The sequence below is a fragment of the Misgurnus anguillicaudatus genome, chromosome 18, assembly GCF_027580225.2.
Source record: "Misgurnus anguillicaudatus chromosome 18, ASM2758022v2, whole genome shotgun sequence".
Classification (NCBI taxonomy): Eukaryota; Metazoa; Chordata; class Actinopteri; order Cypriniformes; family Cobitidae; genus Misgurnus; species Misgurnus anguillicaudatus.
The window spans coordinates 9,114,493-9,139,017 of record NC_073354.2 but is presented as its reverse complement, the minus strand read 5'-3'; the positions used below and the strand labels follow the sequence as shown (position 1 = coordinate 9,139,017).

General features: G+C 36.5%; 2 protein-coding genes across 3 annotated transcripts; both read right to left on the bottom strand.

Annotated features, from left to right (window-relative positions):
* Window positions 1-1,318: 1,318 nt before the first annotated feature.
* Window positions 1,319-14,375, bottom strand: cfap206 (cilia and flagella associated protein 206). 2 transcript variants are annotated; one of them, XM_055187024.2, is made up of 12 exons: window positions 14,134-14,373; window positions 13,960-14,043; window positions 13,702-13,792; window positions 13,198-13,392; window positions 9,820-9,978; window positions 8,822-9,027; window positions 8,208-8,327; window positions 6,140-6,335; window positions 5,373-5,510; window positions 5,019-5,212; window positions 3,619-3,762; window positions 1,319-1,578 (listed from the first exon to the last, which is right to left on the bottom strand). In XM_055187024.2, the coding sequence occupies exons 1-12, from the start codon at window positions 14,239-14,241 to the stop codon at window positions 1,351-1,353; spliced, it is 1,863 nt and encodes a 620-aa protein (XP_055042999.2). In that variant the 5' UTR covers window positions 14,242-14,373; the 3' UTR covers window positions 1,319-1,350. The 2 variants fall into 2 exon arrangements, with proteins under 2 accessions (XP_055042999.2, XP_055043000.2); XM_055187025.2 differs by lacking the exon at window positions 9,820-9,978 and having other exon boundaries at window positions 14,134-14,375.
* A 936-nt stretch (window positions 14,376-15,311) lies between these two features.
* Window positions 15,312-24,167, bottom strand: il20ra (interleukin 20 receptor, alpha). The gene is made up of 7 exons (XM_055186757.2): window positions 23,958-24,167; window positions 22,175-22,301; window positions 20,321-20,523; window positions 19,438-19,610; window positions 17,849-17,993; window positions 17,371-17,510; window positions 15,312-17,215 (listed from the first exon to the last, which is right to left on the bottom strand). Exons 1-7 carry the CDS (start codon window positions 24,007-24,009, stop codon window positions 16,568-16,570), a joined length of 1,488 nt encoding a protein of 495 aa, XP_055042732.2. The 5' UTR covers window positions 24,010-24,167; the 3' UTR covers window positions 15,312-16,567.
* Between the last annotated feature and the right edge of the window lie 358 nt (window positions 24,168-24,525).

The following is a 24,525-nucleotide window of genomic DNA, read 5'->3' as shown; positions in this document are numbered from 1 at the left end:
CTATGGAATAGGGCTGCACGATAAATCGCATGTGTTTGTCACGCGCATCACGTCAGTAAAGCCGGTTCCTTGATTAGTAATAAAGGGCCAGAGAGCGAGGGAGAGAGAGCATAGTGATTGTTGTCATATAGTATATAGATAGTATAGATATCTATCTATACTATAGTATTTGTTAACACATAGTGATTTTTATAGTATTCGTTAACACATGTGATTGTTATAGTGGGAAAACAGTCATTGTAACAGGGAAAAGAAACATTTCTACCACATTAAATGTTTTCTTTATAAATGACATATTTTGTCTAATTTCAGGTGGCAGAAGTTAAAATGTCATGCCATTGTCACAACAAAATGTTTTGTGTTATAAATTTCAAATTGATAAATATAAAGAGAAATTAATTAGATTTTAAAAATAGTTTATATAGCTGCCGTGACCGGAAGAAAAATCTCTTCAAGGGACCTCTGCCCCTGGAACCTTTCAAATTTGGGCTAAGCCTTGTCATATTTTAACTATATTTAACTTATTTGAGCACTGACTGAAGGAAAATGAAGAGAATAGGGGTACAATAAACATGAATAAATGTTAATATAAATAAAACAGTAAACAGGGTGATGAGAAATGACACACCTAACACTGATGATACATTAGCTACGTTTACATGCAATCAAATAATCTGCTTGTAATCCTATTGATGGCTCAATCGGATTGAAAAGCCTTCATGTAAACACTTATGGGAGAGGAATTGGGAAAACGGTGAGGATCAATACAATACAATACAACAGACGAGGATCGTGACAACAATACAATTGTATAAACCAATTTGGTTTATACAACCAAATTCTGAGCAATCCACTTTGCAGCATTAAAAATAATAATCATTTTTAATGTATTTTCTGTGTTAATGTATTTGTAGGTATTTTAATTTAACATTAAAATTCCTTTAGTAAAAGTATAACTCTCTAAGATATTAAATAAACACACATATATAAATATATATAAACAGTAAAACACAGTATAACTGAATATATAGAGAGAATGAATAGATGGATATATGTTTACACATTGTTTAAATGGGGGGCTTATTTCTTTCGGTTAAATTAGAGTAAATAATAAATCACATTTCCCAACAAAACTCATCGAACTTGCAGTAAACATTTAAGAACACGTGTTATGTAAATGTGCTCTATGTGTTTGCCTTATATATTGGTACCCCGCGCCATTCCTTATGAAGATCATAATAAACCATGTATTTTACCAATTATTTTTTTCATATATTTTTATTTAAAACAACGAGAGTAAAGAGAATCATAAGAATAATTTGATAATTTCAAGTCTGGGTTTTGTTCCCTTTATTCATTAACAGTTCTAGTTAAATCAACTTTAATCATGTTTGTGACGTGTCCTGTCCCTCCTCTCAGTCCAGTCAGATAGATCTGAGGTTTTGGTACATTACTCTCTCCATCTTTCTTCGTCTGGCTGCTGGCGTGTTTAGGGAGGAACGTCTGTGTGCTGTTTTGCCGTCTCATGTGACTCAGATCAGTCTGTATTGAGCGTGTCACTTTATTTCGTAGATTTGCCTAAGACACAATAACAGGGTTTGATTAAATAGTCTGGTTTGAATAGATTTTCTCCCCTTTTATATTCTGTACTTTTTAAAAAAAAATCATGATTTTATCTCTTGTAAATGTACTTGTTTTTTACAACTATATACTGTATAGGACAGGTATGTAACATGCCCTCAAAGGGATAGTTCGCTTAAAATAAAAAAATATGTAATTTACCAAACCTTATGTTGATATAATATCTTTGTGCTGCTGAATACAAATGAAGATATTTTGACGAATATCTGGGGCACTATTGACTTCCAAAGGAAAAAATAAATACTATAGAAGTGAAGAAGTGAATCAGCATTCAGGTCTGTTTGGGACATTTTTTTAAATATCTTCATTTGTGTGTAGCAGAACAAAGAACTGATGGATGTAGTTTGTTTATCCGCGGTAGCAGCAGAGTTGTGTGTTTAACACTGCATTTTGTTGAACTGAGGTGGTCCCAAACGGGTCATGAGTCACAGGTGGTAAGTAAAACCATATCAAATGTCTGTATTTTGTTGTCAATCGGCAAGCGAGTGCATATAATGTAAACAACACGAACATGTAGTGAATCATATGTTATCCAGAGATAGTGGGATCATGTTTTGTGTGTGTTGCTTGCTCGTGATTCGTTCCTCCCACGGTACGCCTCCAGAAGCTTAAAGGGTTTTATTGGAAATGATTGGTACAGCTGATCTGTCTTTTATAAATTTGATCAAACTAAAAACTCTTCAGAGATGTGAAGGATGTAATACTACTCTATTGGTACTCAAGATTAACATGAGATGAGCAGAAACACTGTGTTGTGTGAGCTTAAAACAAAATAACCTAACAGGCGCAGCTTGTCTATACTGGCAGGTGGGGCAGTGCCCCATAAAAATTGAAAATATAGAACTCTATATATAAACCTAACTCTAATAAAAATGATATATAAATCTAAACTGTTAACTCAAAAATGTGTCTAATACTTTTTGATAAATATGTTTTGTTTCTTGACTATTTTAAGTCGTAAAAGTGAGATATGTTTGGAAATTGAGCGCATGGCTCATTTGGCTACAGTATGTAATGCCCTCTCGAGCTCCACAGTGCCCCACATTTTCCCCATGTAAATTTGTGATAAAAAATGGATACGCAGCAAGCCCTAACTGAGAGCAATATGGGCAGATCTGAATCTGCCCCTCTAGCTTTTACGTTACATGAAACGTAGTTCTGGACAATGCTATATCATTCTGTGTAAGCAAAGTGTATATCAGTCTGCGTGACAACGTTAGTACGGCTGATTATATAGGCTGTGAGCATCACAACAAATCAAACCGATTGTAATAATGTAGAGTTTTTATTACAGAATTTGTTTGTCAGTTAATGAGAAATGGACATAAAAAACAACTTTGCCCTGACAAGCCAGATAAAGAAACAATTGCAACAGCCAAAAAAGCAATTGTAAGATGTTTAAAATTTAAAGACTTTTAAAGGGTCATGGCAAATGAATCAGCATTAAAGCGCCCCCGTCAGGCTAAACAATGGAAGGACAGTGTTATGCATGCGTTCAGTCATTTAAATGTAAAACTTATATTACTAGCAATTGTCCTGTGTTCCAATATAGTCACCCTAAACAGTGTTCAGTGCTATTAAATATTGCATTTGACTCTATGACATAAAGTAAGAGTGAAATCTGCTTGCAGAAAGCAGTTCAGTGATGGACAGTGTGAGCCTGATGTTTATCCTTCACCTGGACTTGACTTTGGTATTTGTTTTTTAGTTTTGTCAGTTTTCAAAAAACTTGTCAATAAATAAACCAGAACTCACAAAAGAGTATTTTAAAGACACTCTGTTGTTGTTTTTGATTTATCAACAAACTTGTGCCATCGAACTGTTGTATAAACGCAATATCGCTCTGGTAGTCGTGTGATATGTCTTTATATCAGCCTGCGGCCTCGTGCCTTTTACTTAATCATAGCCGTGCTGATATATAAAGCCATATCAGACTTCTACTCCAGTGATATTGCTTAAATGTAACTCCAAACTCACCAGTTTGATGGCTTTTCTCCTCAGTTCCCATTCATTCCACTCATAGGATTTCATGATGTTTGTTTCCAGTGGATGGATCTCCGTTTGTGTGCTGCTGTCACTTTTAAGGATGGGTTTTACCAGAAGCTTCTGTCCTGACTGCATCTAAGAAGTCAACACAACTCATTATTACACATGATTCTGAAAATGAATGCTTGCTTCTGAAGATTGGCCGGTCTCAACACTTGCAGATTTGTTGTTCCCAGATGCTCAAAACTAATAACACACGGTAACCTGGATGCTGCAAATCATTTTGACAGGTACAGCTTAATATTACACAAAAATTAAATATAAATATCTCTTTTAATAACACATATGACATTATATTTACAAATGATTAAACTAAATAGTGTGTTCATGACATTTTTAATGTCAGATAATACTGCATAGTCTTTACTGTGTAAATTGGATTCATCCTTATTAAAGTAAAGTTATTTATTCAAGACAAGGAAAATATTTTCTTTGTCTGTGGTTTGATTAACATTAAAAACAGCATCAGGTCTATACTCTAAAAATACTGGGTGTACTGTCACTTTAAATGCATGGATCCAATATATTGTTGCACACGCATTTCTTAACTGCATATATTTATTTAATGTGTAAAACACATTTTCTACTATAATCACAGCGTTTTGAGATACTTTTCTCCTCTCAAGTGCAAGAAAAAAATTACCATCTTTACCATCTGCTTGTACACTGTAAAAAATGATTCATTGAATTTAATAAATTCCCTTAAGGTAAGTGGTTGCAATCAATCCATTTAAGCTACATTTAAACAAAAGTTTTATATTTTATTTTACTTTACTAATCTTTTTTGTTTAAATTGATTGCAACCACTTACCTTAAAAAATTGATTAAATTCAATGAATACTTTTTTTTCAGTGTACTAGCAAGCTATCTGAAGCCTTGAGATGCGGGTCACGCTTTAGAGGTGCGCTCAAACAAAACTTATCAAACAACGCGTGAGTAAAGTATTGAAATCTTAAATATTTAAATTGGCCAATCGGGTCAGTGACTGTTGCATCGCTGCTAACAACACTGAGAAATCAGTTATACATACATTAATATATTCATCCATATATATATAGTTAGCATAATTAACATGAAGCTAGCATGAAGCTAACATGATTAGCATAAAGTTAGCATGATTCTAACATGATTAGCATGAAGTTAGCATGATGCTAGCATGATTAGCATGAAGCTACCACGATGCTAACATGATTAGCTTGATGCTAGCATGATTAGCATGAAGTTAGCATGATGCTAGTATGATTCGCATATATCCGGTGTTGTGGATGCTAAAAAAGTTATCGTTATAGTTAAAGTTGTAGTGTGAACGGCCCTTAAGGCCTGTGGTTTACCTCAGAGTATGGTGTTACACAGGCAAACTCTTGATGGAGTTGAAGTAGCTGTATCAGTTCAGCTGATGTCTTTGCGATCTCTGCCACAGCTGTTATATATTCATCTGCTCTAGAGGCAAACTCATATGCGGCACTCCTGGAGCTAAAGGCGTAAAACTTCTCCCTGTACTTCAGAACCCCAATGTGTGGATTGCCTGAGAAGAAGAAATAATCATCACAAAATTATATATGAATTAAGGTGATTAACTGTCGAGATGTTTTAAACAAGCCTGATTTTCTGAGGAACTTCCCAAAGGTAAAATTATGACTGTACTGCTTCATTCTCAGATTATGAAGAATAGTTATTATCTGTACCTGGCACTAACAGGCCCTTCTTCTTTACAAGGGTCCAGCCACAAACACCCTTATACTGCAGAGGAAGATCTTCAAAGTTCACTGCAGTGTCCGGAAAAATCCACTCATACCTGCTCATCTCTGACACCACCACACGCTCTGAAATGAGGATAGTCTTAACGGGCTTTACTACCCAAAACCCAAATACTTAAGTAGGAATTACAAATAAACTAAATTAGTTTGAAGAGAAACTGATAGATTATCTTCTCTTGTATTATTATAAAAAAAGTGAAAATAATAAAATTAGGGCTGGGCATAGATTAATCTAGATTAATCTCATACAAAATAAAAGTAATTTTTTGTATAATATATGAGTTTGTGCTGTGTGTAAATATATGTATATTTAAACACACACACATACACATAAATACATTTAAGAAATGTTTTATTTAAATATAGTTTTTATTTATATATAATTTAGAATATATAAAAATATAAATAAATATTTACACACATGTAAATGTTTCTTAAATACATACATGAATGTGTGGGTATTTGTATATACATAATAATTACACACAGCACAAACTCATATGTTATGCAAAAAATTACTTTTATTTTGTATGAGATTAATCTAGATTAATCTATGCCCAGCTCTAAATAAAATGAAAATCTAAAATAAAAAACAACTTAAATAATGTAATAAATATAATAAACATCACTTGCAGCTTCTTTTTTAAATTTTGGGTTTTGGTTTCAGTAGAATACAGTAGTATGTCTGTGAATACCTGCTGTCATAGAGCATCTCTCCATATCTGATGACACCTGGTGTCCCTCCAGCAGTCGCTCCAGCTGATCTGGGCTCAGCAGAGATTGTGCTGATAGAAAGGGCCTCAGACCTGACACCACATTAGTCAGCATGCTCAGTAACATCATCTCTCCCACAAGACCCGCCCAGAGTTGAGCCAAAGCTATAAAATGAGGCTAAAAACAAGTGACACAATTTACAAATCGCCATTATTATGTATGTTTATATATTTGTGAGAATGTAGTAAAAGTGTGTTTTAGATCATTAACTGGTTATTGTTTATTCTAAGCTTGTCATTAACCGTTTCACTAGTTACATTTCTTCATCATTGCAATGTGAGAAATTAATTTTCAAAGTACACTTGTGACTGTGCAAATATACCCTCATTACCTAGCCTTACAACCTGTGTACAAAACGGATGGGAAGGGGCGGTCTATAGCCATAAAGAGACTCTTTATTTAAAGAGCAAGCTACCTAAACCGGAGGCAATCTGAAACAGCTTCATTTGAGACTCAGCTCACAACAAACTGGCTGCATGCTTTATTTCTAACCTTACTGAGCTTGCAGACATGCAAAAACATAACTAAAATGTCAGGTAGGGACGTACACTCACCTAAAGGATTATTAGGAACACCATACTAATACTGTGTTTGACCCCCTTTCGCCTTCAGAACTGCCTTAATTCTATGTGGCATTGATTCAACAAGGTGCTGAAAGCATTCTTTAGAAATGTTGGCCCATATTGATAGGATACCATCTAGCAGTTGATGGAGATTTGTGGGATGCACATCCAGGGCACGAAGCTCCCGTTCCACCACATCCCAAAGATCCTCTATTGAGTTAAGATCTGGTGACTGTGGGGGCCATTTTAGTACAGTGAACTCATTGTCATGTTCAAGAAACCAATTTGAAATGATTTGAGCTTTGTGACATGGTGCATTATCCTGCTGGAAGTAGCCATCAGAGGATGTGTACGTGGTGGTCATAAAGGGATGGACATACTCAGAAACAATGCTCAGGTAGGCCGTGGCATTTAAACGATGCCCAATTGGCACTAAGGGGCCTAAAGTGTGCCAAGAAAACATCCCCCACACCATTACACCACCAGCACCAGCCTGCACAGTGGTAACAAGGCATGATGGATCCATGTTCTCATTCTGTTTATGCCAAATTCTGACTCTACCATCTGAATGACTCAACAGAAATCAAGACTCATCAGACCAGGCAACAGTTTTCCAGTCTTCGACTGTCCAATTTTGGTGAGCTTGTGCAAATTGTAGCCTCTTTTTCATATTTGTAGTGGAGATGAGTGGTACCCGGTGAGGCTTCTGCTCTTGTAGCCCTTATGCCTCAAGGTTGTGCGTGTTGTGGCTTCACAAATGCATTGCTGCATACCTCAGTACGAGTGGTTATTTCAGTCAAAGTTGCTCTTCTATCAGCTTGACTCAGTCGGCCCATTCTCCTCTGACCTCTAGCATTAACAAGGCATTTTCGCCCACAAGACTGCCGCATACTGGATGTTTTTCCCTTTTCACACCATTCTTTGTAAACCCTAGAAATGGTTGTGCGTGAAAATCCCAGTAACTGAGCAGATTGTGAAATAGTCAGACCAGTCTGTCTGGCACCAACAACCATGCTAGCCTCAAAATGGCTTAAATCACCTTTCTTTCCCATTCTGACATTCAGTTTGGAGTTCAGGAGATTGTCTTGACCAGGACGACACAACTAAATGCATTGAAGCAACTGCCATGTGATTGGTTGATTAGATAATTGCATTAATGAGAAATTGAACAGGTGTTCCTAATAATCTTTTAGGTGAGTGTATAGTTAGAGGGCTGTGTTTCTCATCACTATGCCAATGTCAGCAAGTTAGATTTGATGCAGGTAAGGAGGGAGTGAGGAGTGTTGTGGAGTGAGATCAGGAGAGGATGTAATGTGGAGTGAGATCAAGGTGTGATCTGGAGTAGTCTGATCTATCTCTATCTCTATCTGTTGAAATTGGTTAGTAGTGTTCACTGAAGACATATGAGAGATATCAGATTACATACAAACACTTGTAATGTGGGCACTGCAGCCATAGATTGCACCACGTCCTGCACAAGCTTCATTCTGGAGGTCAAATCAGACTGGAGGCGCGTCACTTCTCTCGCACACAGAATCAGGTCAGCCTGATGGAAACATCATCACCAAATTACTACTTAAGCTTTTTTGACACATTTCCTGAATTTGATCCTGCTGGAAAACCTGGATCATAACATTGCAGTATCTAAACCAGCTTAGACCAGCTGATGACTGGAAATCATATAAGTTTTCACCAGCACAGCCAGTGCTACTTTAATGCACATATGTATTAGGCATTGAATGATCTGCCACTACAGATGGTGAGCAAAAATATCATACAGTAAATAACCTGATCTGTAATGTGGAGATAATGTGATTACCCTGTCGCTTGTTGTTTAAAGATAAGAATTTGGCCACATATGTGAGTGTTCCTTGCTTGTTATTCCAACAATCTGACCTTTACTAAATGCAAGTGAGTTTGATTTTCCTACTATCAGTCACATCTTCTAACATGTCATTTCTCATCTGAGGTTTATCTGCAGGAGAACCTAAAGGTTGCTTTCCTCCACAATTCCATGATGTGTTGATTCACATAACCCACCAGTATGAGTTTGAGGAACGCTTCATGTTGCCGTGTGTTATAAAGAGCCTGTTTAAGGAGATGTGGTTGGACAGGGTTGTCTGTATCCTGGTCAATGATCTTCTCCAGCAATGCTGTGTACTTCCACGCCAATTGCTGAGATCTAGCCAGCTCATCCTCAATGTCTTTGACCGCGACTGGCAAAGTCTCATTCAGGATGACCGGCACTGCAGACAGATACACATTCCCATTAATGCATGTACATGCTACTTATCAAAAGAGTTACCAGAAAATATGAGAAATATAATGTTACAGTTAGAAGCAAAAAGAGACATCATGATTCAAAGTTAGCTGCAATGTAAAGAAATTTCTCTTCAAGAACTTCATGCAGCCAAACATGATCAGAAGTGCCATTGGATAAACGCGTCTGCAAACTACATAATTGTAGTGATATACTTTATTCCGATGCTCCACATTAGAGATTATGTTAACTATAAGTAACTCTCATAAGAGTGTTAGTTGACGGTTAGGGGTAGGTTGATACAAAGTTGTGTGTTAGAAGATATTAAGCACTACTAACTGTATATCCATACCGCCACAGACTTGAGCTTCCAAAGAAGCTCAGGCTGCCCGGTCAAGGACGCTCGTATGTTTCTCTGGAATCAGCCAGCGAAGATCGTCTAGGCTATAATCCGATTGGTTCCTGACGTTTTGCCACTGCTCGCCGCTGAACCACGTCATAGCTCATTACCATAAAGTTGAGCTTCTTTCAACTTTCTGATTGACGCTCTGGTTGCTCAAGGTGCCCAAAACGCGACTGAGAGAGACCAGCTTCCATTGTAAATGAATGACTCCCGGTAACTTTGGAAGCTCAAGTCTGCGGCGGTGTGTACGTACAGTAATACTCTAATGAAATGTTGTTGACATGTACATGCAACTTCTGTCAACAGAATATGAAAGGAAAACATCAAAGTGATAGCTAATGTAGATAAAGAGGAATTTGATTTGAGCTGGTGTACCGCTGGGAATGGCTTCTCCTCCTCTGCCGTTGTTCTTGTTGAAGAGTCGTATGCCGCTCACGATCAGTGTGAGTTCCTTTAGCTGCTGTTCTTTGTCTTGTTTCAGTAAAGACATGAAGGTGCTGAGCTCTGACTGTGGAAACACACTCTGTAGAGCGGCTGAAACCATACAGATCCATTAAAACCTAGAATCACTGTACCACTGTGACCATCTAATATCTTCACAAAGACAACATTGAGCCCTGGGAACATACAGTACAAATGACCCCTGGTGTCCCCTATCAGACTTTTAAACTAGTTTTACTAGAGTTGCTTACCTGGTCAACCAGCTTTGTTAGTCATTTTTGCTGGTGAACAGCATAGCTACTGTCTGTATGTTAGTGGACCAGCACTAACCCAGAACTAACTATCATAAACCATGCAAACATATGCTGGTCTAATTCATTTTTTGTTTTCTACAGTAAAGGACGTTATTGATTTTATTTTAATACTGTATTTGTATTTATTAATGTAAGGATGTTATGTAAATGCATGTATTAACTCTTTCCCCGCCAGCGTTTTTAAAAAAGTTGCCAGCCAGCGGCAGCATTTTTCATGATTTTCACAAAAGTTTAATGCCTTCCAGAAAATGTTCTTCTTTAAATATATAAACAAACAATATATCTGCTTTCAAACAAAAAAAACTTTCATCCTACCTTCATTAGTTCTCTTGTAATCACCTCTCAAACATGGGTAGGTTACTTAAAAAACACCCAATTTTGAGCAAGAAGCTGAGATAATTCCATTTTTGCGAAGGACTTTTGATAGAGATCAGATGCAGAGCGATCTTTAAAACATGCACAGAGTTTTTTCTCTTTCACGTGAGGCACTACTTCCGGGTTGTATAAGTTGCGGAAGTGCGCCACCTGGTGGATAATAGCGGTATTGCTGAAAGACGGAAAATCTCGTCATTGGGAAGCGTTTTCTCTTAATTGACAAAATATCTCGTCAATGGCGGCGAAAGAGTTAAAGGGACAGTTCACCCAAAAATGAAAACAATGTCATTAATGACTTTATTCAGTATTCTCTTTTCTTCTGCGTCTGTTGTGAAGCGCATGCGCGAGACTAAAATCACGTGACTTCAGTGATGGGGATGACGTGTTATCCTAAGACATGTTTGTGAAGTTTTTTTTTCAAACTTACAGCGTAGGTCTTCCTCAGATTGTAAATGAAGACGGGCGCACACAAAAAACAGCTGGGGCACACCAGATAACACCTCAGCCGCGTCACGTGACTTCACAACAGACGCGGAAAAGACGACAATGCTGAATAAAGTGGTAATTTTTTGTTATTTTTGGACCAAAATATTTTTTCATGCTTCAACACATTGTAACTGACCCACTGATGTCACATGGACAACCTTGATGATGTTTTTATTACCCCTCTGGACATGGACAGTATACCGTACTTAGATTTACAATGAAGGGCCAACAAGCTCTCGGACTAAATATAAAACATCTTCATCTACGGATGCTCCGATCAATGCCGATCTCCACTAAAAATACGTGCCTGATCACTATTCTGAATCGGACAGCCGATCTTATTCACAGCTATTTCATGTACTACGGCTTTTGATCAGTAAGTCCTTATCGATCGGAATATCACTGTAAGTTTGAGTCGTTTATAACATGCATTTGAAAAAGCAACACTCATCAAAAATAATTATTAAACATATTCTTTATTATCATGAAAATACCTGAAAAGGTTTTAAGAACAGCAATATAAATGTATCCTTAAGACATTTCCTGGAGCTGCGTGTCATCATAGCTGCGTTTGTATTGTTCTTCGTCTACAGAGTTTTTGCAAGAGAGCGCCCCCTGGCTTTTGGATGTAGCGGCATTTCGCCGTTATTCATTGAGAAGCATAGCAAGCATTATCGGCCAATCGATCGGAGCCTCCCTATCTTAAACTGTGTTCTGAAGATGAACGGAGGTCTTACGAGTTTGGAACGACATGGGGGTGAGTCATTAATGACATTTTTTTCATTTTTGGGTGAACTATCCCTCCAAAGGTCCAGTGTGTAGATCAGGGATGGGCAACTTCGGTCCCGGAGGGCCGGCGTCCCGCAGAGTTCAGCTCCAACTTGCCCAAGCACACCTGCCTAAAAGTTTCTAGTATGCCTAATAAAACCTTAATTAGCTGCTTCAGGTGTGTTTAATTATGGTTAGAGATTAAATCTGCAGGACACCGGCCCTACATGACCAAAGTTGCCCATTCCTGGTGTAGATTGTTAGTGGCATCAAGGGGTGAGATTGCAAATTGTAACCAACAGCTCAGTCCACAGCTCACCCCATAGATATACATAATAAAGGCCACAGGTACCACAGAGCCCACAGGAAAGCTTGCCTGTGACAAGATGGCCGCAGATGATGACATCAGAGACTCTGCTGTAAGACATCTAGCCTTTATTATGAATATCTATATCACTTTCGAAATGCATAGAGAAGCTATGGTAGCTCCCACAGGACAAACAAGTTGTTTTCTGTAAAGCAGTTTGTCCTTTGGGGCTACTCTAGAAACATGACGGCACGAAATGGTGACTTCCATGTAACCCATGACTTGCCTGATTTTAGAAAAAGAAATATTACATTGCATATCGAGTATCACATTATTTAGCATGCTATCGCATGTTTCCTTCAATATCACACACCCATCTCTGTGTCAATGACGAGATGTGTTGATCATTTTGTGTCCGTATGATTCAATTAAATGTAAAAGGGTTAAAATAAAAATTGTATATATACATTTTTTTTATGATTAGGCTTACATGCCATCAAGGTGGATAAAATATTTAATATTTCTCATTCTTTGACCCAATTGGCGGTTACACCATTTGACATTTTCAGGTCCATTCAGTATTAACTTAAATGCAAATGCATGAAAGTGCAAATGTAAATTTTTGTGCATTGAAATAAACCTGATGCATGCTTTTTAAAAAAAGATTTTTGAATTTCTCATCTTGCCAAACGATTTTTGTCACAATACAGATTAGCACAAAAGTTCCCAGTGTATACTATTTGAAAGGTCATATTTAAAGGGATAGTAACCCAGAAATGAAAATTCTGTCATCATTTACCCACTCTGATGTTGTTACATGCCTATAGTATATATTTCTTTGTTCTGATGAACATGTAGGAAGATATTTTGAGGAATGTTTGTAAACAAAATCGTTCATGGGCCCCATTCGCTTTCATAGTATTCTTTTTTCATATTATGAAAGTGAATGGGGCTCATGAACGATTTAGCACCTACTCAATATATATCAGCTTATATTTGACTATTTTGAGATGAGCACATCAGTTGATCTACTTCATAAGTTTAAGTATTGAGATGTCTTACCCGTGGTCTCTCTCACGTTGTCTCTCTCTGTGTCTGTATGTGAGCCCAGGTTTGAGCTCTGTATGATGTAACGGACAATCTTCCCATACAGACCCTGCAGCTCATCTCTGCTCTTCGCTCTTGTGTCTGTGATGTCTCTGCTCAGCCACTGCAGACGCGACTGCAAGGCCTTCGTCTGGACATCTGCAAACTCACCTGTCAACATAAATTCACATTCAATAACGCACTGTAAAAATGTGTTGTGAGTAATATGTGAATTCATGTGGTAAATAACATCTGAATTCATTTGTTTTGTTCAAATTAAAATATGATTGAATCAACCTGAACACATTAGGTGACATTACAGTACACAAGTGATTATTGATTTTTAAAATTCAGTTTTTTTACCAAGGTGTCAATTTTATTTAGTAGTTTGGGAAACACAACTGTTTGTAAAGAGACAGTGTGTCAGTCAAAAACACATAATAAACATTTTGTCTTTAATGTGTTTTATCTGTCACTTACGTCTAGATGTGTAGTTCATATCAAAGTAAACTTGCATCTTAATGGTGTGTAGGGTTGGACTCTCTTCATCCATCAGTCTATCAACACAAAGCTAAGAAAAACACACAAACTATTCTCACTGACTGTAGACATACTGTAACACACAGCACAACACATTACTAATATATCATAACAACACTGATATACACCAGCTCATATTTATAAACTATAGTTCTTTAAAACGATTAAAATAGTCAGTATGATTCATTTCATGTTTACCTCGATGAGTTTTTGTACGTCTTGTTTTGTGAGATTCCTGTCCTCGTTAAAATGATTCATGGGGTCTAAAACAACAGCTTTAACCTGAACACAAAGTAATGTAGCACATTTAATATTTGTATAATAATGATCTATATATTGTATAATAATAAAGGTTTTTCTTCTGTCACTCACCATGAATGCAATAAGAGTTTCACTCAGAGTTTGTCCTCTGCTCAAACATGTTTGCGCGATCTCACGGATAATGTTTTTAATAACACTTTCAGCCTGAGTACGGGACATGTTTTATCCGATGGTCTACAGTAGATGTATTTTAAGAAAACACGGTAAGGATAATTTAAGTGTACATACAGTACGTCTGTGTGTGTGTATCGCGCGCAGGTGGTTGTTGTCATGGAGATTCACTCTATGTTTTGACCCGCGCCGGAAGAGGGCGCTGCTGAAGCACAGCATAAAGAGCACTGCAGAAGAAATCGCTGTAAATAATAATTTTATCACATTATTAAAGTTTTTATTTAATATTTCGAAAATGTGCCTTTACTTACTAAGCAATTTTATTTGATGACTGATGTGCCAAAGATATATTTTTAATGTAGAATATGACTGAAAATGCACATGTTGCTGTATGTTCAGATTAATTACGACATTATTTAGCTTTTTTCCAAAATGACCCATACGGCAAAAAATATACTTTCAAACATAATTTTTAAAATATTATAAAATATACAAAAAATGGCCAAAGATTTATCTACTAAAATACATTTTGAAATATGTTTACAAAAATGAATTTTTCAACAATAAATATTTTTGTATATTTAAAAATATTTTAAAAATAAAGATATTTTAAATCATTTATATTCACGTTGTGATGTTAACAGGTTTGAAAAAATTTACATTTATTTTCAAATGCAAAATACACACTTATACATTTTATACTTACATTTTATACAAACTCTTATAATTTGGCTAGGAAAAATATATTTTTTGACATATGGGTTGTAAAAGTAGAAATGTTTTTGTTGCCCCGAAATATATTTTGAAATATATTCTCATATATGAAGGTTAAAAACTAAATATATTTTCAAATTTAAAAACATATTTAATAGGCTTTACTTTCTACAAATGTGTTTTTTATTATTATGTGAACTTCATTACATTAAATGGGACTGAACTTGTATGTTATGTATGATAAATGTACATTTATTGTATTTGTGTACTAATAGGGCTGGTATGTGAGATGTTATGGAGAGCTAATTGTTGTATGAATGTATGTTTTATGTGTTATACATTGTAAATTGTTGTTTGTATTTCTGTTTGTTTTAAGGACCCCCTCAAAAACGAGATGGTGCATCTCAAAGGGTTAACCTTTAAATAAATGTCAAATATTTAGCATATATTTCAAACATATTAATGGACCAAAAATGTATTTTGTTACCATATGGCGACTGTAAGGCACAGTACATATCATATACATTACATCTACACCATCTCAACACTGAATCTACAACATATAATCTGTATTACATCAACAACCAGTGGTAGAGATGGCAAACATTCACTGAGGTGAACAACAGAAATCATTCTGAGAAACATGAGATACATACATACATACGTTTCAGAATAACTTAATAAAGCAAGAACAATGACATTAATGAGACAACAATAAGAGAATCATGTAGAAGATTTTAGTAATTTTAATTGATAAACTGATTCATGGTTTCATTCTTTACTGATTTAATACTGTATGATGTATTCATGCCAATAAATATATATGTAAAAGAGCATTAAGTGAGAGAAAGACTGTATGTATAATGACTTTAGATAATGAATTATTATTCACAGCTCTCTGGAATAAACAGAAACATCAATAACTAACCATTCATCATCTAATACAACAGTTTTAATTGTAGTGATAAATATTTGAATTAAATCTTTCACATTTAGGATTGTAATAGTTTAGTCAAAGTTAATTTGCCATTTAAAAAAGTAAACTTTATATTTATCTAATATTTATATACTGTATACTATACATACATATAAATAATTTATACTATATACATTTCATTTTAAATACAAATTTCTTATTTTTTAGTTCTTTGACGATTAGCATACAGCATTTAGTTTTTATAACCTCAATCTGAACAGTCCTGAAACGGCAATAGATTCATTACAGAATGATCAGAAAAGACCAAATATTTAAAGTCCATATTTTCAGAATAAATGATAAATAAGGCCATTAACTATATGGTAACCGTAGGCTGTTTTCATTTGCCAAACAACACAACAACCTGATATATAACATTGTGTTCAACCTAAATAAATTCAGTTTAGTTTTGTATCGTGCTTTTTGGCATCTGACAATGCTTTTCCAAACACAGCCAATGTTTGCAATCCTTTTGACCATGTATGTAAATGTTCGAAAAACCAAAGGCAGGGTTAATCAAACAGGAGTTTACTATACTTCACATTTCAAACAAAAATCCTTCATTTTCATAAACTTGCTGTTCTCCGTCAATGTGAGAACAAAGGAAGTGTGTAGTGTTATTATCTGTTTTACAGTATATAGTCTTTGACACATACTGTACAGTAGTCAGGTGTTTTGTATAGTTTATTTTGGGTTGCTTTGGATTATAAGGCCCCAGTTTCTCTCCATCTTGGTGAAGTCATCTTCCTGCTCTGAGCTTTCCTCTGAACACTGTCTTAGGATGACATTAGGTAGAAGAATAACTTCATCTCTCTCATCTTTCTCAGTGTCTGTCTTATCTTCATCCTCTACATCTAACAGGCTCACCAGAGGGATTTTCAGTTCACGGGTGTCAGGATCCCAGTCCAAAAATATCTGCTCTTCTTCATTGTCCTCATCTTCTGTCTGTATCGGTTCAATTGTGTTGCCTTGTGACCTGTAGGTGTCGATCTCGGTCCCACGCAGACCTGTCACTTCATCTGTGCCCCGGACTACGATGCCGTAATCTCCAGCCTCATCGCTCTGGGGTTCCTCCGGCCACGGCTGCACATCTGTGCCTTCGGTCTCTGAGGATACGTCCAGTTGGTCTAAAGCAGCGTGCACTAACAGGTTCTGCTGCGCATAACATGGCTGAGGCATGTGCTGAGACGGTGCCTTTGCTTCAACCATTAACGGCAGCTGATCTACAGATGAGATAAGTTTGGATTCCTTTTGGCCCATAAATAAAAACAGGCTTAAAACGGTTGGTTCAGGTTGTAAAGTTTGAGGTTTTTCACTTAAATGAACCACATCCTAGAATGACAAAAACATTATAAGCATTTTTGTGTGTGTGTGTGTGTGTGTGAGTGTGAGTGAGAGAGAGAGAGAGAGAGAGAGAGAGAGAGAGAGAGAGAGAGAGAGAGAGAGAGAGAGAGACAAATGTACATGCGTACGTGTACTCATCTTACCATGTTCTCGGGCCTGATCTGTTTGTGATCAGTAATGTAACAGTGGATGAGACCCCCGAGAACAGCGAGCACACACAGACAGAGGGCAGAGGGCAAAACACCACCCAACATAGCAGCCAACAGCTGATCTTTAAACACATCTAGAAGAGAAAGTAAATCATCAAATAAAATCCATCATAAAGCCATTAGGTTAAACATTAACACATAGGCAGGGTCTGAAGTTTATAGACTGACACATGCATGAGGAAGTCCAGCTCAGATCACGCTGGGAAAACACCTCAGCTACAGTGAAACGGCACATGGTATCACATAATGATAAGAAGGCGTTTAAAACCATACCAAAGGTTTCCTAAACTTGTCTTGTGAGTTTACAGATGAAAGTATGAGACCAGTCCTGTCAATCAAATACTGCTCAAACTTGTTTACCTTTAGTCAGTTTAAAAGTGAAAGACTAAATGAATTTGGGTAACAGTGGTACCTTTAGGAGTTTCTGCACATGTGCGCTCGCTGGGTTTGCTGGACAAATAGAGAGACTGAGACTGAACCTGGACCACAATACAGACGTGTGTGGAGAACTCCAGAGGACCCAGTCTCAATGTAGATGTTTGAAGAGAATAAAATGTCTGGCAGAAGAAAAGATGATTTTGTTATTAGAACTGACTGTGTAATGAAATTTATGGGCAGAGTTATATCTATAAAGTTACATCTACTTTACAGAATTAGATATACTGTATAAACTAATATCCATAGCTATAGTTCTAGGCTATTATATGAAGAGTTTTGTTTCAAAACGCAATAAATCCATTTTGACTAATTTCGGTAAAAATGTATTTTCTATACCAAGAAAGTGACAAGATGAAAACCACTATTTTCTGTTACAAACTTTCACATAGTATCTTCACTTTATAATAAGATTAAAAATTCAAATCCATGATTTGATTTTCAAAGATTTATTATAGAAACTGATTATTTTTTCCACAAAATGCGATAAATTCATGACAAGTTTTTTTTCCAAAATGCGATAAATCTATTGAATCAAAATATAAATGTGCATTCATCTTTGCCATGTTACATTCATTTAGTTGACTAGTGGTATACACTGAATAAAAAACAAACATTAATGGCATTAATCAAACCTGCTGTTATCCTTGGGACGTTGTCGCTGAACTTTTTTGAAAGGGATCAGCAGTGATCCTGCTCGATTTTCGTTAACTTTGAGTGAAATAATGGAAAGTTTTTCATAAGATCCCCTGGGGTCAATGTGTCCGCATGACAGAAGCTTAATCCTGTTGTGTGAGAACAAGCAACAGCCGGCATGTTTCTGTCTCCCGAGTGCCTCTAACGTAAATTATTCGATTTTGATGGCTTGCGTTTCTTTCCTGTCGCAGAAAACCACCACAGGTTTATCAATGCCATCAAAGTATTATAGTGTTTTTGTTTGTTTGTTGATCACAAAGTACAAAGTAGATGAGGAAAACTAGGATTATGTGTGTATTCAAAGCACCGCCACTGTTGTTTACAATGCGTGGAATGATGCGCTGTGATTTGTTGAGCAGATTTATTGCATTCTGCAGAGAAAGAGGAGTGGCGTTTGTTGCGTTTTGGGATAAAAGGGATAAAGATGACAGAATAACATGGCGGATATTGGATTTTGCGTAAAATTAAGAATTTACTTTTTAATTCTGACACGATACAATACTGATTTTGGCGGTAACGCATTTTGGAACCAAACTCTTCATATGTACCTGTATAATCTTTAGAGTATTTTTTACAAACAGTTAAACAATTTTTTATAATAAGCTAGTAACATATATCAAATCGATATTTTGTGTAATTTATTTACTCATGTGACAAGTAGCCTTGTGGAATACGTGAAATAACATACAGCCAGCCGAGATGTTATCGCGAATAAATTCCTTCAGGGTGGGACAAGAGCCCTCCGCTCAGGATCATAATCACCCTGTCAGAAAAAATTCGGCAATAGCAATCGGATGGCTGTAGTTTAACCCTAACTTACATCTAAAGAAACCGATTTTTTGTGAAATACGATGAGAAAGAAGCACTAACCGTGTGATTGCTCTTGGTGTAGTAAACAGACACATTATACATCAAGTGTGGGAAGATTTTCCATAGGGATTTTCCTCCCTTTGTCTTTGTTTTGTACCTGAAGGGACCCTTCAAACTGATATCGATGGAGTTCTGCACCACATTCACTTCCACCAGCGGAGGTCCGAGAATTGCTGTGTGACAGAGATTATAAATCATTAATTTATGAATGATTTCTGTGACTGCGTCATGAGAAACAATAACAACATAGATTATACAAAACAAGAAGTACAAGAGATCAGAAAACTTATGTTTACTCCAGCACAATATAAATATGACATTCACAGATAGTATGTTTATAATCCACCCAAGCCTGGAATGTTTCCTCATTCAGAACAATACAATTTTGAAGGGTTGGGCAATACCGTAAAAACATATTTAGGTATATATGTGTCAAATATTATAAGTAGAATTCATTTGAACAATTTATCTGTGCATTTAATTCTAAATCATGCTGTAAAGTTACATTTTTTTCATGAGACAAAACAGGTTTTGTACCGTATTTTAATACACATTACTTTTAAAATGTGGTAACCTTTATTGCCTCTGAAATTACGTTTCTGCTTGTGTCACCAAATATCTAAAACGTGAGAAAAATCATATGAACCAATAATATCAGAGATGCACTGTACAATCCGATCAATGTCTTTAAGTTATGTCATGTCTTTAAGTAATATGACATCCCATTTATTAGACTGTTGGTTATGTACTGTAGTTATTGTTGCATCTTATGACAATATGTTAAATGCTCCCTTGCTCATTTGGGTAAAAGCATCTTCTGCTATATACATACATGTGATTACATTTCTGCATTTATTCAGTGACCTCTCATTGTCAAACTTACTGTCGGTCATGGGGCTGAATCTGGTGCTCTCTGTCCAGAGGGATTGTGTCTGTGGACTAATAGCCTTTACTCTGGCGTAGTATTCGTCAAGGTGGTTAAACGTCTCCTGAGACACATCACATTCTGTCTGTTGGATGAAAGTACACTGCTTCACCGGCCTCCATCTCACCTGCTCACTGTTAGTCTCTTCTGCATCACCGTAACTGTGGTAAAACAGCACATTACCCACAGTCACACACACAGAAAAATCTCCCTTAAAATGAATTTTTACACTTTTTAAATGAAACTTGTTTAATTGCTCTCTGCAACACTTCTGATTCAGAAAATAATCTTTTTCTTGTCATGAACCATTTTGAACAAATACGTGTCAACCTGAGAAGCATCGAAAATAGTCCCCAGCCTTCGAAAGTTACCAAAGGGGACTACTGCGTAATATTGCGCTTGCCGCAGCCATGGTATGGCAACAAAGTCCTTGATTATTACAGCAGAAAAAGAGTATAGTTCCTAGCCATATCGGCCTAGATAACTTTTAATTTTCAGTCGGTCTTAGTACACGATGTAACTACAGAAGAGTCAAGTTTAAATAGGAAAAATATCGAAACTCTTTGGTTATTTTTGAGCGTGATGCTAATGGTCTAATCAGATTCAATGGATTACGCTAAGCTATGCTAAAAGTGGTACCACCAGACCCGGAGATTGGCTAAATAGACTCCAAAACGCTAAAATTAAATTGTTTAACTCTAGGGGAGCTGGAAAATGAGCATAATTTAAAAGTGGAGTGTCCCTTTAAAATGCAAATGAGTTGATCTCTGCACTAAATGACAGTGCCGTGGTTGGATAGCGCGAATAAAGGGTGGTATTATTATAATAAGATCCTCTTCTGACATCACAAGGGCAGCCAAATTTGAATCACCTATCACATGGTTGCAGTGAATTAACCAAAACTAAGTTACTGGGTTGATCTTTTTCACATTTTCTAGGTTGATAGAAGCACTGAGGACCCAATTATAGCACTAAAAGGAACATGCCCACATTTTGGGAATTTAGCTTATTCACCGTATCCCCCAGAGTTAGATAAGTCCATACATACCTTTCTCATCTCCGTCCATGCTGCAACTCTATCTGACGCAGCCCCCGCAAGCTTAGCTTAGCACAAAGACCGGAAGTGAATGGCTTCAGCCAGCAAACCGCTCCCAACAAGTGACAAAAAAACGCGAACATTTTCCCATTTATGTGTTGTGACTTGTATAGTCACACCGTGTACAATTAACAAGGTGATATGAGACACAGCGATCTTTTAACAGTATACATACTGAGAACTATATTCTCAGAAGGCGCAGCACTGCTACTGGGCGGAGTGATTTGCTCGCAGCAACCGAGAAGCCCCTGGTGAGGAGCAGCGAGTTCGGTCAGAGTTGTGCAAATCACTCCGCCCATGTAGCAGTGCTTCACCCTCCGAGAACACAGCTCCCAGTATGTGCACTGCCAAAAGATGGCTGTGTCCCACATGACCCTGCCATCTGTACAAGCTGTGACCATACAAATCACAACATATAAATAGGAAAATGTTTGCGCCATTATATCACCCATTGGGAGCAGCTTGCCAGCTGGAGCCATTCACTTTCAGTCTTTGTGCTAAGCTAAGCTAGCTGGGGCTGCGTCAGACAGAGTTACAGCACGCACGGAGATGAGAAAGGTATGTATGGACTTATCTAACTCTGGGGGATACGGTGAATAAGCTAAAATCCCAAAATGTGGGTGTGTTCCTTTAAACATGATTTCATTATATGAAATCAGACATTTTGAATGTGTGATTTCTAATTAGATTTAGAGTTTGACTGATGATCTTCTCACATAGCATATTCCACAGTGTAGCTGGTTCCATTGGAAAATCCTTCTCCTGGTGTCCATCTGACCATGTTCCTGAAGTCCATTGAGTAGAAGTGGACATTTTGGGGTTCATTAAGTCGTTCACCTGATGCTACAATTATAAGAAAGAATAATTTTCTGTCAGTCAAGGAATCAGGAGTTCAGACTTACCGACACCTCATTCAGACTTTGCGTCTCAAATTGACCACTCGTGCACTATTCTACACATGTATATAATATAAATAGTCTGAGTAGAGCGTTTACACGAAAAAGTCAAATAAAAAAGAGGTGTACTTTAAATACCCGGATGATGCACTCATTCAACCGATATTTTGGAGTGTTCAAGGCTGGACACCATGGTTGCAGTTTTGCTTACGTGACAGAAGAAAGGTGGGGCTATCAAATGCCGTGAAAGGATAGCTCAACTGCAGAGATGATTACTCTTCAGTGCCTTAGGTTAGGTTGGACTAAACAGATAATACTGACATTAAAAGAACAGTGTACATTTTGATTTTAAAAGACTTTTATTGTACTATGGATTTGACGTCATCTTCCCTTGTCTGGGAAACTGTTAAATGTTTCTTTTAGGACGATACCACCTTTTCTAAAATGCATACACTAGACGGTTGAGTACATAGTGCATAGTTTAAGTGCATACTGCATAGTTTGTCATTTTAGACACAGGTTCAATTTAAACTCCACTGAATAAAGTACCTACACTGTTTGACTAATAAATTAAAGCGCTTACATTGTTTTTAAACGTTATGTTTTGAGGGCAATGATAATGTTGCATGTTGTGATATTTTTATCACACTGAAGGTTATTTCTGTATGTGACCAAATGAGGAACATGAAGTTTTAGGTACAGTGTAAGTACTGTGTTAGATGATTGAGATCATCTGTGGTTCACCCTGGCAAAAATCACACGAGAACCTACAGAGTTTAGACATCTTTTCAAGCCACAATCAGTACATTGTGAACAACATTATTTAAGTTAGCACTTACAAGATAATGTAATCAATATGCAACAATGCAAAATTTAAAGTAACGGTTAATATGCACTTTTAAAAATACAGTGGAAATACTTCACATACTGCCTTGCTTTGTGTACTCCTTTAACAGATTGTAGAATAACATATTTAGCAAATAAAAATAAATGCTAAAATAAATGAATGATCTTTGTATGATCTTTAAATGTATCTACATCACTTGATGTTTTAATGTTAAAGTGTTAACAGAAAGTAAAGAGAAGCTCATTTATAATTGTAATAAATCAGATTTTATCAAACTATAATAAAGTGCAGTGCACGAGACTGATATGCTTTATAAAGTTAACATATACAGTAAATAAATGTACAGTAGTTAGTTACATAATAACATAAACATCATATGATCTCTATGTCTAAACAGAGATCAAATCATGTAAACTGATTACAGTCAATATTTCATGAACAAATACTGACCAAATCTCTAGTCGATTATCCCGTATTTTATGAGATTAAAAAACAAACAAATGTATCAGATAAGTTCTGGGCAATAAAGAAGATATGAGACTCATAAAAACACACTAGTAAAATTTAACAAAGTTTCATGTCATGTTTCTTCTCATTATGGAAAATAAATTTCATTGAGTAACTTGCAATATAAACTTTGTTGTTTATAAAAATAGCATGTTTTTAAACTTTGCCCATTTGTGTTAATTAGTAATCAAAACTGGACTTCGCAATCGTTTCAAGAATTCAAAGAACTGAAATAAGGATTTTTTTTACCTGACGCGCTTCCAAACAGCAGACACACCGCGATCACTACAACTCCATCCATACTGGCACAATTGTCACCATTCTCTCCTCTCTCTAAATAACTTTACATTTCACTCAAAACACTCACATTTCACTCAATAACGCTACATTTCATAATGAGGAGACACAGAGCGCGCGCCTTTCGCGGTAAACTGTCTCTCTTCTGACACTTGAGTCTTGACTCATGTTTGGTGTCGCTCAGCTGCAGTGGGCGTGGCTTAATACAAAACAAGACTCATAGGACGTTACCAAGAAACGTCATCACAACCTAATTTATATTTATGAGCTTAGTTTTCACAATGATTTTGGTGTCGATTGGAGTTTTAAAGTTATTTTAGTTCTAATACTTTTTAACTACTTTAAATAAAAAGTTTGGTCGCATGAGTATTTAGTTAAGGATAGTAAATGTGTTAAAGTGTAGTTTGGTATGACAGTAGACGGGTTAAACCAGCCTGACTTCATTACCCAAATGACAATCAGTAAGTTACACGTGCTAACGTTACGAGCGTCAGTCTTCTGTCTGTTCATGCGGAAACAA

Coding starts and splice junctions, on each gene's coding strand:
- cfap206 (XM_055187024.2), bottom strand. CDS start 14,241: ATGTCCCGTACTCAGGCTGAAAGTGTTATTAAAAACATTATCCGTGAG. Junction 13,793..13,959: donor ACGTACAAAAACTCATCGAG/GTAAACATGAAA, acceptor TGTTTTTCTTAG/CTTTGTGTTGATAGACTGAT. Junction 5,511..6,139: donor GAGATGCTCTATGACAGCAG/GTATTCACAGAC, acceptor TCCTCATTTCAG/AGCGTGTGGTGGTGTCAGAG.
- il20ra (XM_055186757.2), bottom strand. CDS start 24,009: ATGGATGGAGTTGTAGTGATCGCGGTGTGTCTGCTGTTTGGAAGCGCG. Junction 17,511..17,848: donor ATGTGCAGAAACTCCTAAAG/GTACCACTGTTA, acceptor TTTCTCTTCTAG/ATGTGTTTAAAGATCAGCTG. Junction 17,216..17,370: donor AGATCAGGCCCGAGAACATG/GTAAGATGAGTA, acceptor TTGTCATTCTAG/GATGTGGTTCATTTAAGTGA.